Genomic DNA, 18,703 nt, shown 5'->3' with positions numbered 1-18,703 from the left:
AGTTTCCGTTGATTGCGTCGTAAATTTTGATAGATCAATCGTCCGTCACAGCATTTTGATTATAAATAAGCAATTGAAGACACGGTTTGAGTTTTCAAAGCAGCCAGAGAAAAAGCCACCGCTGTATTGGAATATGGATCCGAGTTTGCTTTCTTTCAACCTACCAAACAAAGCACACTTGATTCCACTTGCAAGAGCGTCAAATTGTGATGACGGTCGAAACCATTGGAAGGTCGATGTGCAGTATATGGAGGATACTCGTGTCGTGTTGCTGCCAATAAAAGGTGGCTCATCAGAGGCGTGAAAGCTCATTGATTTGACTGCAGGAGAATCCGCAGGAAATGGATTGACAGTTGTTATCGCAGTTGACGAGTTGCAAGGGCAAATCTACTGTCGTCATGTCTGGTAGTGTTTGTGGGTTTGGAATCTCGTACCGAGATATGGAAGCAATCATTTCATGTTCACTTTCGGCACATCAAACATATCGATGTGGTTTTGTGCAGTCTGAGAAATAAGAGTGTCAATGCAGACATTGCTACGTCTGTTTTTTTTGCCAGCCCCTTCCACAAAGTCCACCACACTTACAAGCCAAGATTGTTAGGACGAAACGTAACATCCGTAACACTCGTATTGACAGGTGAGCCCCCGTCTTTCGAAAAACGCACCCTTGTCGCTAGCAATATTCAATACCTCGGACATACAATCAGCACCAGCAATGCAGCATTGTATGCCCCCATGTGCACTGAAAGCGGCGGACACCACTGGTCCTTGGCAAGAGGTTGGGTTCCAAGAAATGGTTGATGAATTTGTTTTCGGATGTTGTTTGGTGGTAGATGACGTGTCCGTTTTCGACCATGGCGTCTAGTAAGACACAGCTTTCAATTTGACATCTAAATTATCAGGGCTGGGAGAGCCTGTATCGAGAGAAAATAACAACAAGACTAGTCACCATCGTCAAACGAAAAAAAAGCGTAATCTAGGCAACGTGGATGGTAGCTGCTGGCAAGTCATACCCAACAAGATTTAAGACAGGCATAAACTCACAACCAACATAAACGACACTCGAAATCAAGATACGATTATCTCGATTCGAGCACACAACTTACCGTCAGCGATGGCATGCGCTAATTAGCTCAGTTGTAATCCTGATGGATACTAACCAATGCAAACACTTGTTTCTCAGAGTTGATGTGTATCATAGTTGTGTATTTGTATCTTGTGCGAAAAATGTAACCTTAGTATCTAGTTTACACGATTGGGTGTGACTCTGTAATATCCCAGAAACGTATTCGTCCATCATGGCTAATAGAAAAATAGTGTAAAAAACAAGAATCAAAGTGGTAAGAGCAAAGGCTTCAAGACTACCTGCAACTGACAAAACAAGGGTCAACTGGACTTGTTGAAATACGTGGAATCACGTCTGTATGTCCTGCAACAAGTTGCTTTAAAGCAGTTCCTGCAAAAGAAGAGTGAGCTTAGATTGAAAACGCAACAAAAAAAACCGTCGAAGATCAACGAGGATACCTGTTCGTGCATCCCAGATGTTAACTGTTAATGCAGACTCATCTGAACTCAGCACAATATCCTCATTGTAGTTGAATGTGATGTTGATGCTGTGATTCTACAGGATATCATGAATGTCAGCTGTCAAAAGTGCATTCAACTATACGAATCGCAATTTTTTTTCTCATGATATTCTCTTACCTTTTGACTAGCACCCTCATATGTGCAAACAGGTCTCCCCATCGTAACATCCCACAGCCTTCCAATAGAATCCTGACCAGACGACAATAGATACCGTCCAGATTTCGAAAAGACGATACTCGAGACTGAAGCACCTCCATGTGCACGTTCAAGAGTATTCACACATTTTCCATTGATTGCGTCGTACAATTTGATGGATCCGTCGCCACCACATGTTGCTGTTATTTGAGGATTGGAAACGAGTGAATTTCAAATTCCAAAAAACCCCTATAGAGGACAAGCCAATGCAGACATTGCTGTGCGTCCTACCAAACATGGATCCTTGAGGTGCATATCTAGCACAATTGATTCCACTGGCATGAGCATCTGATTGTGATGATGGTCGGTAACACTGGAAGGTGGAGATGTCGTAGACGCGAGGATACTCGTGGGTAGTTGCTACTAATAGAAAGTCGCCTGAGGCATGGAAGCTTATTGAGTTTACTGCATGAGAGTCCTATGTTAAGGAGGAGGCGTGAGTGGAGTTGTCACGTTGAGTTGCAAGTGCGAATGCTTCGTTCTAGCGACATTTTTTGTCGTTTTGCAGTGGTTTGATAGGGTTTCACACCTGGAGATATCGAAACGACCTCTTCATGTGCACTTTCTGCATATCATACATCTTGATGTGCTTATCATCTGAGCATGATGCGAGTACTAAAGAAAGATGGAAGGACTCAGAGAAGGTGTTCATTGCAGATCAGGTACGCGTCACAGGTATGCATTTTTTCGTCCCACTTAAAACATACCAAGATTATTCGGATGAAACGCAACATCTGTAACATTCCCCGTATGATCCGTCACACTTCGACTCACAGGCGAACTCTCATCCCCCACAATCGGCTTATCATTCTGCGAAGTATGCACCCTCCTCGCTTTCGCAACATCCAGCACCTTGACTGTACAATCAGCACCACCTGTAGCGATGTATTTCCCATCTACACTGAATGCCGCAGACAGGACGGCTGCTTTGTGGGGCGTCGAGTACCAAGACATGTATGATGGAGCTGTTTTGGGCTGCTGTTTTGTGGATGACGAAGGATCGCCGTTGGCGTCCGTGGTTGTTGAGGGGTTTTCTTCCGACTGGTCCATTACGAGACCACCTACGGCGGGCGGGTCGTCGTCTTCGTCTTCAACCATTGCGTCGTGGGACGATCGGTCTTCTGTACGGACTGCGAGCGAGCAGAGTTGGGAGAGTCTGTCGGATGGGGCGAATGAGAAGGCAGTATTCGTGGCTATTAAGAGATAAATAAAATTCAGTTCGAAAGAGTTGGCAAGAGAAACTGCCACTTGGTTGCAAGATGCTCAATAATAGCAAGACATCCAAATTTCAACATGTCAAGCCATCAACACCACAAACCAACATGTCCCGAGTACGAAATAATCAAATAATAGATGGAATTTACCTTCAGCGATAACCTGTGCTAACGAACTCAATCCATAAGACTGCAACTGGTTGATAATCAAAGGGATGACTTGTTCTTTTGACATTGCATCTGACGCTGCATCTTGTTGTTCGGGAGCTCCATTGTTGGCATCCTGACTGCCTGGCACAGCACCTGGCGCTGTCTCTTGTTCTGCGTCAGAAGTGTCCATCGTTCAAAAAGCCTACTCTGTGTTTGAAACATCGGGCAGAATGAGAAAGACAAACAGCTAACGTCAGGTTGAATCAAACCAATATATCAAGTTTATAGCGCATAACGCTTCATAAAGCCATAAATGTCATAATACAATTCAAATTCTCAAAATTCTATAACTAGAGTTACGAGTTACTGTCGGCTGCGAATCAAAACATCATACTTCGCAGTCTGCAATTGCAACGTGATGAAGCTCCCCAACGACATATCCTGATTGGGATCGGCGTCCGTGATATCAAACTTGCGCAGGAAGTTGGCAACGAGAAGTCGCATCTCCATCAAAGCAAAGTTCTTTCCGATACAGTTTCGAGATCCTGTTTGCAGAGCCGAGTTAGTGACGTTCTTCAACTGTGTAGTATGCAAGTACGTACCAGCCGAGAATGGAACGTAAAAGTCGGTGTAATTCGACTCATCAACGCCCAACTCTCCACCTTCCATGAATCTCTCTGGCTTGAAGCGTTCTGGCTCTGAGAATGATTGTTCGTCGTATTGCATAGTCCTGGTTGGTGGTAGAATGCTTTGTGTTAGAAGTAACTTCAAATATCAACCCAGATCCTCTTGAAACTTACCACATTGGAACAATAGCAATTGTGTCTTTAGGCACGTAGTACGGGCCTAGTTTTGTATCTTCGGGCACGCGGCGAGGAGGACCTCCAGCTCCAACAGGGTACATTCTCATGGTTTCCTTGAGAATGGCATTCAACACTATAGAGGGCGTTAGCAAAAACAAGGACAAATCTGATAGAAAATGGCATTCGGTGCTTACATGGCAGAGATTTAGCTTGCAGAGCAGATATCAATCCGGTTTCGGCATCAGTCGGACATGCGTCCAACTCCACTTGAACACGACGCAGGTATTCTGGGTTTCGCATCAAGCATATCAAGGCGAAGCTCATGGTGTTTGCGGTTGTATCCGATCCTAATAAAAGTGTCAAAAGAATTAACCAAAGGTAATATATGTCGTTATCTAGCAAAACGTTTTTTGCTTACCAGCCACCAAAAACAACTGTGTATGCGATCGTACACTCTCATCCTCCAAATGTTCACCATGCTCATCCACATTATCAATCAAAGCCTGCAACAAGTCCTGACGTTTCACAGTTCCATTCCGACGAAGCTCAATGATGTCACCCATATGTTTACGAATGTATGCCTGTCTCTTTGCAGCAGCTCTCGTAGATTTCAAAGGCAGCTGTCTCACAAACGGAATGTTGCCTATTGTAGCAGCAAACCGCAAGTTCTCTTCCAGCATGCCACCGATGTGCTCTTTGGTAGACTCGATTGCTCCAAATGGTTCACCGAATGCTGTTGTTCCAATTACGTCCAAGGAGTAATTGTGAATCTATGATAACAATCAAAACGAGACCTTGTGAGAAGCGGGAAAAGAAGGTCATCATACACATCATTCTCGTTTTACCTCCATCCAGAGATTGACTTTTGTCTGTCCATTCGGGCCACCCTCTTTACATAATCGTTCGAGACGCTTGTTCAAGATCAGGAGTTGTTCTTCCATCATGGGCTCGAGATTTTGGAGATACTTGATTCCAAATGAAGGACTCATGAAACGACGGAGTAATTTATGGTAGTCCTTGTCTGTAGTGTTGAATACGTTTGGTGGTGTGCCTGGTGGTCTGAATCGTTCGTAGGAAGGAGCTTTGGGGAAATCCTTTGTGATGAGGATTTCTCGTACTGATGCTGGATCTAAGTTTCACAAACACAAGAATGAGCTGTATCTACATAACGGATTCTTGAAGCACTTGCTCTTACCAGATACAGATATGTGGTTGGAACCCACACGTACAAATCGACCATACTTCTTATGCCAAAGATCCAACGTTAGGAAACCTTGCCCGGCCTTGCCACGTACAAATATAAGACCTCCAAGAGGACCTAGTAACGGTCAGATTCACGAGGTTAGCTCGCAATGCATTGAACGCTATCCTTGGACTTGGGTTAACAGAATCCAAGCGTGTCACAAGCTTTTACCAAAGAAGAGCGGGAGCTTGGGACCAGGTATCTAGGTTCATGATCGTTGTTAGAATTGCTTTCAACTTTGTCGTTTCTTGCATGATTATTCTGCATCACTCAGCAAACAGTTTCTTGACATCGTCCAATACAACGTCACTGGAAACCGTTGGAAGTGATGCATTGCCTTCCAATGCCATAAATGGAAATACGCTCGTTTGCAAAAGGAGTTACCTTTGATAGTGGAGACAGGAAGAACGTATTGACTAAATACAACACGTATCTTGCCACAACAGCAGCTCCCAGCAGCCTGATTGCTGTAGGCAAATGATGCGACATCTGATCCAAGATCTTGCTCATTGTGCTCTGAACTGCCATGATTTTCTAGTTGTTTTTGGTTTGGTTTGGGTTGAATGAGTTTTAGCCTTTTGTGTTCTCGTGGCAGCAGGGGTAAAATGATTGCCGATGCACACGGAAGAAAATTAAACGAGTTTGGGGCTGGGAGGTCTGATACGTGTACGAATGTGTTTAAAGCTCTGTAATTGCATGAGGCGTCGCTAGAATTGTTGATTGTTGCATCGCCACAAAGCATTGCTTTCTGATCAGTCAGCCAACACAATTGCATTAGAGCAAGAAAGACTGGTATCGCAATAGAGCACTAAAACACTACCGCAGGCCATTAATCAATGCACAATTTTCTTGTATTGACACTTGATCGCCTTTATTGACAACTACAATATCTGTAATAACCCTATCAGAATACATTTGACTACACACCTCTACACCGGTGCTCTTCTGTGTTTCTCAACCAGGCTGGGAACTGGTTATAGCCACATTAGCACGGTGGTGAACCTTGTGCTCAGATAATAGAGCTTCTTTCTAATAACGAACAAAAGAGCGTCAGTTTCCACACACGAACAAACACAAATTCATAAACAGCAAGTTCACATATACCTTTCCAACATCTCACAACCACCCAAGATCCCTGTGCGACTTCACCAGAAGAAACCACAGTAAAACTAAAACAGACCATTCACTCTGCTTTCATACCACGACCAATTTGCATAGCACATCGTCCCGCCGACGTGGTATTCTTGCTATACATGCCCGCCGTCGATATTGCCTTTACTTGGGCTCATCGCATTTGCAACACTGCACATCCTTTGACGGATGATTGCACGGACCAGCCACCTGAGGGTGGAGTATACAAAGCTCTAGCCTAAAGCCACACCGGGGACGTACAGCTGGCAGATACTTTGAAATAGGTTCACACTCGCAAAACCGGTGCCAACTAGAGGGGGAAGAGATCAAACCTTTGTTTGTGTCGCAAATGTTGAAATGCTTGAGCGTGGAGTGGCTGCAAAAAGGAGGAGAGAGCACATTCATCCACGATGGACATAAATCTAGATGGATTGTTAAGGGTAGAATGTATGAGTTAGTATGGAATTGGGTTGTAACAAACAGTCCAAAATATGAACCCGACAATAATGCAAACAACTTGGATTTTCTCGATGGCACCAAGCTGGGAAGCAAGCATCCGCGTACCTGCTGGACTACATTCTCACAGCACATGCTACATCCAGCTCTCCCCTCCTTTCAGGCCATCCTCTCAGCCATCTCTCTTAACTGACTGCTTCCATGGACCTGGCCTCCATGAGCAATTTCTTCATAGGAGTATGAGGGTATTGAGATTTGTATCAGATTCCAAAAAATAATCGTGTACAAAACGAAATTGTGTACAAAAATGATTTTACGAGGGGGGTTGTTGTTTCTACTTGACATATGATTGGCCACATGTGTTCAATGTTTTCCTGACCTTGGTTCTTTAATGGCTTACTCTCCTGCTTTGTATATATGGGGGTATCTTGTATACATGATTGACTTTAGTGGTATGTTCATCGTCCTGTAATATATTGACAGTGACAGTGGGTATATGGTCATGGATTTTTGGGAGTTAAGAGCCTTCGACGAGCACTAGGAGAGCGTGGTATCAGCGATGCATTCAAAGAGATGCCATTTGTATAAGGATCAACCGTTGAGCCTCACTTGATAAACCAATTGTTGCACTGGGTGATTGAGAGTCCAGTTTGTGTACATAGCTTGTCCTTTTCTTCATCAGTAGGATATGGGTGTTCTTTGTGACTGAATAGCCATTCCTTTAAAACGCGAGAGACCTGTCAAAGATGGAGAGAGAGAAAACGATGAGAAGCACAAATCCGACATGTCTCCAACATTGGCTGCTTTTGAGCTAAACTTTACTTATCAGGGGAGGCTGCGACAGATATGACTGCAAAGCAAAACTGAACTACTGTCTGTCACCAAAAAAACTTCACGTCAAAAGCTTGACATACCTCAGCAGAATGGTTAGGCCTTTTAACAATACCATCACCAGCAGAATTCCTTTTTGGACCGGGCTTGGGACGACTACCACTATTATTACTATGACGTTTCTTTGCGACTGGCCTATCGCCAGATGCAGACACCGCACTCCCTCGTTTGTTTCCACGAGTAGAGCGTACAGGCCTTGACGGATGATAGTCGTCACTATCATCACTTGGATTCTGAGCAGCGATTTTAAACTCTTCTTCATCGTCAGCGTCGTCATTGCCGTCGTCATTGTCGTCGACGGGCGATAAATCTGATTCTTCAGACATGGTTTTCCTATTACTACCAGAATCAGCCGTTGTTCGTTGCACTGCACGTGTGAATGCTCGTTCCGACTTGTTGAGCTTTCGAGTTGCGTATCGTTTTGACGTGTTGCTCGGTGTAGGGGATGAGGTTGAAATTGCAGTGGCGTCGTCTCTAGCGACTTGACCAGCAGCATCATCATATTCTTTTTCATCCTCGTTCTGAATGTCGCGACTACGTTTGGCACCCGTACGAGGAGTAGCTGCTACAGCTCGTCCAACTAGCACCGGACTTTGACGTTGTTGTGGACGAGACACGTTGACAATCTCATGAGTGAGATACGCAATAGCACGTCGAAATAATACATCTGATTCTGTCGTCTGACCATTATCAGACGACGTGTCAGCCAGCAACTCACTATTCAATATCTCACGAAGACGAGTCAAGATTGTTTTGACTTGTCCGATTTCGTCACGGCCAATGGCAATAAGCATGAATTTATGTAGCGACAGCAGCTCTCGTACGATAACGAGAAGTGGGTTTCCTTCCAAATTGGCAGCGGATTCGTTAATGTGGATGTTTTGATGGTTGTCCATCATCAGGACATTGTTGGTGCTACTACTACTAGTGGCGATGGTGGTGGTTGGGATTACATACGGTTGCAGCTGCGGTCTTGCAGATGGGAGAATACTATGGACTGGAAGATGCATTTGGAAACTGTTTGCTGATGCTACAACTGATGTTGATGGATTTGGCATGTGGATGTAGTAGACAGCGTGAGAGTCTGATTGACTAAATATTCGTTCAATTGTTGGCTCTTTGAAACTCAAACCATATGGGTTGGCAGATGATTCACTGATTACATCTGATGGGACTGAATTGACGTTTTAAAGTCACCACCACAGTTTTAGGAGAGGGTCTAATAATGAAAAGGATGTAATTAGTGATGTATGTCAAGCTGCAAGCTATATGAAACACCGACCGGCTATGCTTAAAGTGTCTTTCGGACAAGTTGTGCAGTTTTGTTCGCAGGTCAAATGGTCAAAACTCGAAGGAGAGAACAGCATAAGTTCGGGAGTTCCCTTTGAAAAGATACATAGAACATTGAATCGTTTGATTTAAAAGTCGCTGCCCTCGAAAGTCACGTGTGACTCGTCAAACCATTCAGCGAGTTGCCAAACGTGGTTCTCGCGTTGAGACGCACCACGAAAAGCCAACAGAGTTCCCACCCGAAATCGCATTCCGAGAATCAAACGAAAATCGATATATTTTCTGGTATTTCACCGACAAAGTTTTCTATGAATTTGCACAAAGCCAAACATCTCCTTTACGACAAAGACCTAACACGTCACCCTCCTTTTGTACACGAGCAAGGTATTCAGGGTGGCGCTATAGAGAGATCAAGGCAAAGCTCATAGTGTTGGCAGTTCTGTCAGATCCTAAAATTGCATGGTTAGTTATCACTTTGGCCTACAGGGTGAGCAAGTTACAAATGAAACACCGATGCTTTACCTGCAATCAAGAACAACAAGGTATGAGCAGTGACACTGTCATCCGAGAGCTTTTCGCCATTATCATCAACATTTGTCAATCAAGAACTGCAGTCGTTAGGTTTAACTTCTCCAGTTCGGCGTGCCTTGATTTTCTTCTGCATGAATTCATTGATTACCGAAACACGACGTGTATTGTTCCGACTTCATTTGAGAGGAAGGGTTTGAGTGAAGATTCCATCGCTAGTAGTAAATCGTGAGTTTTGATCAATCAGATCACCAATATGTTCGGCGTTAGTGCCGATAGCTCCAAACGGTGCTCCGAATGCAGTGGTTCCGATGAACATCCAATGAGTAATTGTGGATCTATGTGGAGATCACGAGTATTGAAGGCGTTTGCATGTTTTCAGTGATTCAACACACAACATACCTCCATACTCAGATTAACCTTGGCGAGACTGTTCATGTCACTCTCTTTACACAATCGTTCGAGACGATTGTTGAGTACGTGTAATTGTTCTTGCATCATGGGTTCCAAGTGTTGATACCAAATGATGGACTCATAGAGCGGCGGAGAAGCTTATGGTAATCGTTGTTAGTGGTGCTGAATACGGTTCGAGGAGTGCCTGATGGCCCAAGACGTTCATAAAGGGGTGCTTGGGGTAATCCTTCTTGACAAGAATCTCGCCTAACTATGATGGGTCTGTTTCCAACAGAAAAATGAAGCAGGTTAGAAACGCTGTCGAGAGATCGAATTATGGGGCTTGAATCTAACGGCTGAGCTTACTAGATACAGAGATTGCATTACTTCCAATTCGAACAAAGCGACCATGCTTCTTGTGATATTTGTCGAGAGTCAAGAAGCCTTCACCAGGTTTACCGGCACCTATAAGAAACAGAACTCCTCCCAATGGACCGAAGAACAATGGAGCCATCGGCTCGGGCAGCTAAACACAAGTCGACAATGTAAAGACAGTAAGCGCTTGATGTGATGTGATGCGATGCGCAAGGAAAATGAATGTTCAAGAGTATCAGTATGGTCAACTAATCAGTACACAAAACATGACAACGCGTCAACTTGTCGAATTTCGTGGTTGTTTGTTCCACTGAGTAGCCTGCTCTTTCTTGAAACTGGAAATCAGCATATTTTGTCCAAAACCAGCAAAAGCTCAAACAGTTTTCTAGACTACATGCTTTCAGTATCGACCATGCCTGTAAACGGTGCATCTAGTCCAATTTCGACTATGAAAAGAGGCGTCTCAGACTCGCCATTTGCTGCTGACGTCGATGAGATCCAAAAGCAAAAGTTACTTCAGCAGACAATGGTTACTGATGACGGATACTCTCTTCAGGAAATAATGAGCCAGGTATGTTACCAATTTGATCCTTAACCTGGTGTGGAATTAGGTGTTGGTGGCGACTGTGCATTTAGAGCTGTTTTTTTTTTGGTGTTGGAAATTCTGATCTATCAGATCCAATGATCAAATTGAATGTTCTAATGCTCACATTGTAATCCCAGGGTGTAGGATTAACTTATTCTGATCTCATTTTGCTGCCTGGATATATTGACTTTGCTGCAAGCGCTGCCACGTCAGAATCGTATGTTACGAAGCGAATCAGGTACAGGACTAGATCTCATTTCACCACGCTGAACTGAAAAATGATGGTTGATTAATCGTGCTATTATGACCAAGGAGACCGGTCTTCTGACAATTGCAAAAATCACTAGATTAAAGACGCCGTTCTTGTCAAGTCCCATGGACACCGTGACTGAAGCCAGCATGGGAATCGCAATGGCTCTTGCAGGAGGCCTCGGAATCATACATCACAACTGTAGTATCGAACAGCAAGCTGAAATGATTCGAAAGGTCAAAAAGTACGAGAATGGGTTTATCTCTGATCCAATGTGTCTTTGTCCTACAAACGTCATCCAAGATGTTTTGGATATCAAGACCAAGTATGGGTTCTGTGGTATCCCAGGTACAAGTCGCATTGTAACCCTGTATGCAGTGTGATTGTTGATGTTGTCACAACCTAGTTACTCTGGATGGACAAATGGGATCCAAGTTGATTGGAATTGTGACTTCTAGAGATGTTGATTTCTTTAAAGTGAGATATTCTACTATTAGCAAAGTCTTGAACAAAATTGGCACCATGGACCTAAACAAACCTTGATCGCAGGATGCTGATTTCAATACCCCTTTGAAAGATGTAATGACAACTGAGCTAGTCACTGCACCTCAAGGGGTATCTCTGGCTGAAGCTAATGCGATTTTGAAACAGTCGAAAAAGGGGAAGCTTCCCATCGTTGATTCAAATGGTATAGCACAGAATCAGGTTTGAGCGGCCAGGGCAATCTATCTACCAAACTAATTCCTTTCGGGTTCTGATAGGTTGTCTGACTGCTCTCCTTGCCCGGTCAGATTTGGTTAAAGCCAGAGACTTCCCTTTGGCCAGCAAGAACAAGGCTACCAAGCAGCTGCTATGTGGTGCGGCCATCTCAACACACCAAGATGATCGCGTACGTCTCGCCGCACTCGTAAAAGCTGGTGTCGACGTGGTTGTCCTCGATTCGTCGCAGGGCAACAGCATATACCAAATCGAAATGATCAAGTTCATCAAGAACGAGTATCCAGGTATAGAAGTAATTGCTGGAAACGTTGTGACTCAGGAACAGGCTAGGAATCTGATTCTAGCAGGCTGTGATGGTTTACGAGTTGGTATGGGAAGTGGCAGTATATGCATTACGCAAGAGGTGTTGGCATGTGGTAGACCTCAGGGAACAGCTGTGTACAAGGTCGCTCAATATGCGAGGCAGTTTGGAGTGGTACGATTTTAGCTTTACCTGTTGTTAGACAACTTTGCAGGCTCGCTAACATGATGATATGTTAGCCTGTAATAGCAGATGGAGGCATAGGCAACGTTGGGCACATCGTGAAGGTTAGAGATTTCTAGCGGCTTTTGTATTATTATCCTTTAGTGACACTTGTTTTTTTCTCAGGCAATCGCTTGTGGTGCGTCTTGTGTAATGATGGGCTCATTGCTAGCTGGAACGACCGAATCACCAGGAGACTACTTCTTCCATGAAGGCAAACGCTTAAAGAAATACAGAGGAATGGGAAGTGTTGACGCTATGGAAGCTGGGAATGCTGCCAAGAATCGATACTTTTCCGAATCAGACAAGATCAAAGTTGCTCAAGGTAAAAGTCAGTTATTGGAAATAGCAGTTCACTCTCTGACCACTCTCGTTTGCCACTGTATTTCAGGGGTTACCGGCACCGTTCTCGACAAGGGTAGTGTTAAACGATTCCTCACATACTTACAGTCTGGAGTACAGCACTCCCTGCAAGATTTGGGTGTTCGCTCACTCGATGAGCTGCGGGAAGGCTCGCGAAATGGGGCTATTCGATTTGAACGTCGTTCACCTAGTGCTCAACTTGAGGGTGGTGTACATGGGTATGTATACAAAAGTCGAGTCTTCAAGACGCGTAAGCTTTTAACTAAGTTTCTTGGTTGTTTCTAGGCTGTTTGGGTATGAACGAAAGGATTTTGCTTGAGGATGCAATGTGTGAAGTGTTTTGTGAGTCGTTCGTAAGGTAGTAAAGTAGATACTGCCTCTGTATAAATATAAAAGAACCGTGTCAAAACCCCTTGCTGGATCTTTTGAGAGCATTGATGTTGCATTTGAAGAGTTCTTCCCTCTTGCGTCCCTTGCAGTTCGAGGTCACACGTTCACATTACGGAGTTGAACCAGATGAGGCGAAATCGGCTGGGCCCATCACACCCGCTGTATATGCCATATTTTGTATCCTCTTCTACCTTTCAATCTCTCCTCGAATCAACCAGTTGTCTGTGTAAAGGAACAAGTTGGACGATTGTGCTTTTATGTGAATTTCCAGTCACTGGGATTGAATTTCTATGAAACACGAGGGAGCTACTACTATGGACAGAATACTCGAAGGAATATATACTTTTGAGTCACGTTTGGTTATTATTGTTCGCTTGGGCTTGATGATTCATCACAAAAATGTTACCACCGTGTTTTTGACTTTTGACCTGTTGTGACTTGGACAACAGAGTAAAAGAATAAGCCTGGATCGCTGTGAAGAGGTGGCCCCAGTTCGTCGCTACTAGATCAACTTTAGACACTGCCGATTCGGGCATTATGTTCAGCAGCCTTTCAACAGCTGGGCAGTTGTACGATCTGACACGACCGTGGTCATGAAGGCCTATATTGGCATCTGGACGAGTTCTGATTTGGACTTACGATTGAAATTATTATCAGCTTTTTCCGCTCTTCTGCTTCTTAACGCCCCTCTTTACCGAGTTATATAAATGATTAGGATGCCGCAGTCGAACTTGTATTAAAGACGAGACCATTATTAGGATTACAAAACCCTCGAAACAATCAAAAACATACTCAAGATCAATTGTGACTATCTTTATAAAGCGAACCATTAATTGTTGATTCCGTCGTTTGTATCATACCTTGTTGTCGATAAAAGGTACGAAACAGACCGAAAACGAGGACCTGGACTAAAGTAGGTGGTAGAAGTTACCGAATAACTGCTGTCGTCTTATTTTTGGAAAATCTCATAAATACGGTGAGCTTGTCTTGGAGATGTCCATGCATGTCTAAACTTCTTGCACATCTAAAGACTTCAAGCATGAAAAGCAAGGATGACGAACGGGAGGAGTCTACGTTCAGATATACCGCCCGGGAAGGTTTTAGTCACGACGCTATTACCAAGATCCCTTGGTTATACTTTGATTGGCGTGAAGCCTCAAGGACAATTCAAGGACACCTCCTCACAATTGCTATCGCCGAACGCGTCTTTTTTCTTGTTTGCGGAAATTAGCTCTCACCTGTGTGATTTGCCGATATACAATTTTGCGTCTTCGTCCTATTTTCTTATTAACACGACAATGGCTGGCGCTCAAGTGGTCATTCCAACGGTAATAAGCTAAGCATTGCAACCAAAAGGTTAATCGAGCGTCGCTTTTTAACTCTTGTTTTTCGCAGATAGCTTCCAACTTGATTTTAGGAGCTACAATCGTGTTAAATGTGCTAGGTAAGGGTTGAACGTTCAATGATACATTTACAGAGATTCCTACAGCCAAAGCCAAGCACGAATCCAAGCAATTGTACTAACTCTGTGTGCTTGGTTCTGGCAGCTCTCTTCCTATATGGCCTGCCAAATCCATACAAGATGTTTCTGAATGATCGTGAAAGACAGAAAACGCTTGCACTAGTCATGCTTGCAACATCATTTGGTATGGAAGCGAGAGAAAAATCTCGGTGTAGCAGATAGATGACTTTTCATCTCACCATCGATACTCTCCTTCTCACTGTGCTGACAGCTGAAGTTATACTTGGTGGATACTACATAAGTGGGACATTTTCAGACTTTTTCCTGGTTCTAAGTACCGCACAGACCTTCTTGATGCTGGTAAGCCTTCAAGTGCTGACTAGCTGTTGACGTCTATGGTTTGCAATTAATTTTCTTCTCATCTCTTCGAAACTCAACTAGTTGGGATTAGCTATTCTCAATCACAACTCTTTAATACGCCTTTTGGTGGCCTTCACCTCTGATTCGCAGAAGGTTGATTTATTCAATTGGTTTGGGCTCATTCTGTACCTCTTTCCGTTTGTGATAATGGCCCCGATTTGGAACCTGTTGGCCAAATATGTATGTGTAGATGCCATGTAATTCCTGGGGACAAAGTTCTGACAAATACCTTTCCTGTTGACAGGCACAAACATCGATGCTAGACCTTTCATATTACGGTGTCTGGATACCCGTATTTAGTAGGTATCGTTTTATGCGGATACTGGATGTCAAGGAATTAAGTCTTACCAGCAATTGCTTTTCCCCCTTACATAGTAACAATGGTGACTAGTGCATACCAAAGCATGGATTCCATCACTATCTCGAGCCATAACACTGTCGTCACTTCCTCTTTCATTTAGATTCTTGGAACTGAAGCATGTGCTGTGATATGTGATTATCTACTATTCAGACGAGTCATGGGCGCAAGAGATAGATTGGGATCCATCACCGGAAATAAAGAACCTCCTGCTCGTCTACCATCCATCACGACTCGCAAACCCGCAAATCCTTCCACCTCAGCAGTTGTACGATCTGAGACAACCGTGTTTATGACGATGTATGTATGTATCTGGGCGAGTCTAGCTTTGGACGTTATACTCAAGATTCTTGTTACAGTGTAAGCCCTATGTTTGTCTTCTTTGTTTTCGAGGAGAAAACTGATTCTTCATGCATTCTGTCACAGGGATCCCACGCAACAACTCTTTGACACCCAAGTCACAATATTGACCATGACGTTAAGGGCAGCTGCAAATCTTGCGTTTGGGACTACGATGAAGACATTGGGAACTTTTGGCCCAATGACGCCTACCGCTGAAACGTCGCATGACGCCAATACCAAACTGAAGACTATCGTGGCTTCATAAGTAGGACGCTTTCTCAGAGTGATCTAGTGGCAGCTGCTTGTCTTTACCACCTCCCTTCTCAAGCTGTATATGTGTAATGGTTTGATTTGTTTTACAAAATCGATGCCGCAGTCGCATTTGTATAGAACAGGAGGTCACTGTTAATATGAAGAGATTACGTGACGCGTGTATATGTACATACTAAGTGATTTTTTATCATTCATGTTGGCCTTGATAATATAAAGAACAAAACCACTCCTTCTTTGTCGCGTTGGTTTTTTTATGTGCAACAGTGCATGACGTAGTCCTCACATCAACTTTTTCAAAAACAGACGGGTTGAATCCAAAGGTGAGTTCATAGGCAATGTCTTGTAGTTCTCATGTTTGCCATTCGTCACTTTGATTCTGATTTTGCATTCCTCAAATTGATGCACTGTTCTCAAACAATTCACATTGATTGAAAGCTAGCTACCAGAAAACAAAGATGGCTAGCACTCAAATCATCCACGACTCCAAATATGACTATCCTGAGACCAAGGTCGAGCTCAGAGGACAGGTTGCTGTGGTCTACATGGACAGGCCAGCCAAATTAAAGTGAGTTCGGATCGTGAACATTGCTTGTCAGTACTAAACTAGACTTTCCTCAACATAGTGCATGGTAAATATTCAACTGGTTCTCAATCCTCTGGACCACCTTCTCGTCAGGAATCCCAAATGTGTTGCTGAATGTCGTTACATTTATTCTTGTTCACTCGCTTTATAGGACTGGAGTCATGAACAAGGCACTACAAGACATGTAAGCGAACTTCTAATGAGAGAAACTTGTTCTACGCTTGTTTCCTGCACGATTTCAGTCTCAAACATGGCGATTGTGATCTGATTTCTCATTCCTGTTGCTTACTCACGTTGTAGCTTTGAGAAACTCGACGAAGACGACCGTATCAAAGTCGTAGTGGTCACTGGTACAGGTGACCGTGCATACTGTGCTGGAGCTGATCTTTCTCAAGGTAAAACTAAAAACCAGTCAACACACCCGCTCGCTTCTAAACTTGTACTTTCTACAGGCGATTTCTCATCTCGCGGTGACAAGAGCCGCTACCAAACTCCAACTCTAGGAGCTCATCGTGATGGTGGTGGACAATTCAGTATTCAGGCTGCCAAGATGCGAAAGCCGGTTATTGCTGCTATTAACGGTGTCGCTGTAAGCTCACTTTGCTCAGAGTGGATGAAATAATCTTATTGAGAGTCTTTTGGTCTGACATTGTTCATAACACTTTTGCAGGTCGGTGTTGGTATAACTTCAACCCTGCCCATGGACATTCGTATTACATACAAGGAAGCAAAAATTGGATTCGTGTACGTATTTAACTAGTCAGAATTAGCCGCTCTTTGTATTTTGGAGTGTCTCCCAACCATCTATGGTCTCCTGATGTCTTTGACAAAAAAACGAGTCATGAGTTGAAACCCAACGAATTGTATCTAACAAAACTCTCCTCTTCACATAGATTCGTACGACGAGGAATTGTACCTGAAGCAACATCAACTTACTGGTTGCCTCGTCTTGTTGGTTACTCTCGTGCCGTTGCACTCATGTTGACTGGCCGCGTTTACAAGGTAAACTAAACAGTGGCTCCCCTTTGCTTTACCCAAACACTCATTCGTTTCGTTTCACAGGCCAGCGACCCACTACTGGCCAACCTCTTCACTGAAGTCCTCGACAACCAAAAGGATGTGTTGCCCCGTGCTCTTGAGGTGAAAACTCCCCTTCAGTTTCCAGACCCTTCCATTTTTTGCTGACCTGTCGCATTCTCCTAGCTCGCCAACGAAATGGCATCCATGAACTCTTCCGTATCCATGGCCATGGTTAAAGGTCTGTTATGGCACGGTACAAACACCCCTGAAGAACAACACTTGCTTGATTCCAAGGGCATGTTTGCATTGGGAAACAGTATTGATGGAAAGGAGGGTGTTGCTAGTTTCATGCAGAAGCGACAGGTCAAGTTCCAAGGTGTGTGTCTGTTGTGTATTGGTTTTGGAAAACCAGTGATGGAGTCTTGTTTACGGTTTTTTTGCTGGAACAGGTACCGTCACAAAGGATATGCCAGTATTCTACCCAGTAAATAAGAGTCCAGATTCCGCTTGTTTCCTTTGCGTCCGTTTTGATTTGTTTTGGAAAAACCAACCCATGCTATTTTTACTTATAGTGGTGGACTCACCCAGATGCTTCAGCACCAAAATCTTCATTGTAAAAGCAACCTCGTCGGTTGTCTTCCCTTTGTTGGATCAAGTTTGTCCAAAAGAATACAAGCATTTCGAACCTTGTTGCTACACAACAATTGCTTGTCGTTGTTTACAGAAGCAGAGACCAATTTTAGAGCAACACAGGATATGGGAATCTTGAACAGGGTTCGAACTTCAGTAGTGATACAGCAGTAAGGGCCCTCATCTCGGGCAAACTTTTCCGTTCACCTGGGAAAATGAAGCGACTTGTTCACGCCCGGTCCAACAAGAACAGTGAATTTGCTAAGCAGGTTCCAAAAACAACGCATCTTTAATGTTTGATAAGAAACTAGTATATCTATTATACAGGCGTAACAGTTGCTCTAACAATAAAAGTAACATGACCGATAATACGATAAATGATTGTAATTATATACGACACAGGGAATCAGTTCACCCACTCATACCACCACTAACACGACCTAATAATTCCGCCGCCCACTACAACTCACTTTGACCAGAACGACCATCTAGATCTAGCCTTCTTGACTCCCACCTCATCACCGTCC

The 18,703-nt window shown here is 43.8% G+C and overlaps 4 protein-coding genes across 4 annotated transcripts; 2 read left to right on the top strand and 2 right to left on the bottom strand.

Annotated features, from left to right (window-relative positions):
- Positions 1-1,247: 1,247 nt before the first annotated feature.
- Positions 1,248-3,336, bottom strand: SmJEL517_g00048 (uncharacterized protein; the record flags this gene model as incomplete). Its single annotated transcript, XM_031165978.1, has 8 exons — positions 1,248-1,302; positions 1,366-1,456; positions 1,525-1,621; positions 1,705-1,922; positions 2,014-2,200; positions 2,312-2,397; positions 2,490-2,975; positions 3,147-3,336. 8 exons carry the CDS (start codon positions 3,334-3,336, stop codon positions 1,248-1,250), a joined length of 1,410 nt encoding a protein of 469 aa, XP_031027758.1.
- Positions 3,337-7,279: 3,943 nt separating this feature from the next.
- Positions 7,280-8,728, bottom strand: SmJEL517_g00047 (uncharacterized protein; the record flags this gene model as incomplete). The annotated part of the gene is made up of 3 exons (XM_031165977.1): positions 7,280-7,316; positions 7,389-7,516; positions 7,694-8,728. The coding sequence occupies 3 exons, from the start codon at positions 8,726-8,728 to the stop codon at positions 7,280-7,282; spliced, it is 1,200 nt and encodes a 399-aa protein (XP_031027753.1).
- Positions 8,729-10,668: 1,940 nt separating this feature from the next.
- Positions 10,669-13,017, top strand: SMI46 (IMP dehydrogenase; the record flags this gene model as incomplete). Its single annotated transcript, XM_031165976.1, has 10 exons — positions 10,669-10,827; positions 10,980-11,059; positions 11,190-11,440; positions 11,499-11,569; positions 11,642-11,780; positions 11,854-12,287; positions 12,353-12,400; positions 12,462-12,660; positions 12,727-12,916; positions 12,984-13,017. The coding sequence occupies 10 exons, from the start codon at positions 10,669-10,671 to the stop codon at positions 13,015-13,017; spliced, it is 1,605 nt and encodes a 534-aa protein (XP_031027754.1).
- Positions 13,018-16,398: 3,381 nt separating this feature from the next.
- Positions 16,399-18,163, top strand: SmJEL517_g00045 (uncharacterized protein; the record flags this gene model as incomplete). Its single annotated transcript, XM_031165975.1, has 11 exons — positions 16,399-16,508; positions 16,567-16,572; positions 16,678-16,710; positions 16,827-16,921; positions 16,979-17,115; positions 17,197-17,270; positions 17,420-17,528; positions 17,589-17,666; positions 17,730-17,922; positions 17,996-18,030; positions 18,119-18,163. 11 exons carry the CDS (start codon positions 16,399-16,401, stop codon positions 18,161-18,163), a joined length of 915 nt encoding a protein of 304 aa, XP_031027755.1.
- Between the last annotated feature and the right edge of the window lie 540 nt (positions 18,164-18,703).

The sequence above is a fragment of the Synchytrium microbalum genome (genome assembly GCF_006535985.1).
Source record: "Synchytrium microbalum strain JEL517 chromosome Unknown SmJEL517_scf0001, whole genome shotgun sequence".
Lineage (NCBI taxonomy): Eukaryota > Fungi > Chytridiomycota > Chytridiomycetes > Synchytriales > Synchytriaceae > Synchytrium > Synchytrium microbalum.
Note: the sequence above shows the minus strand (reverse complement) of the source record. Positions and strands in the feature narration are given on the sequence as shown.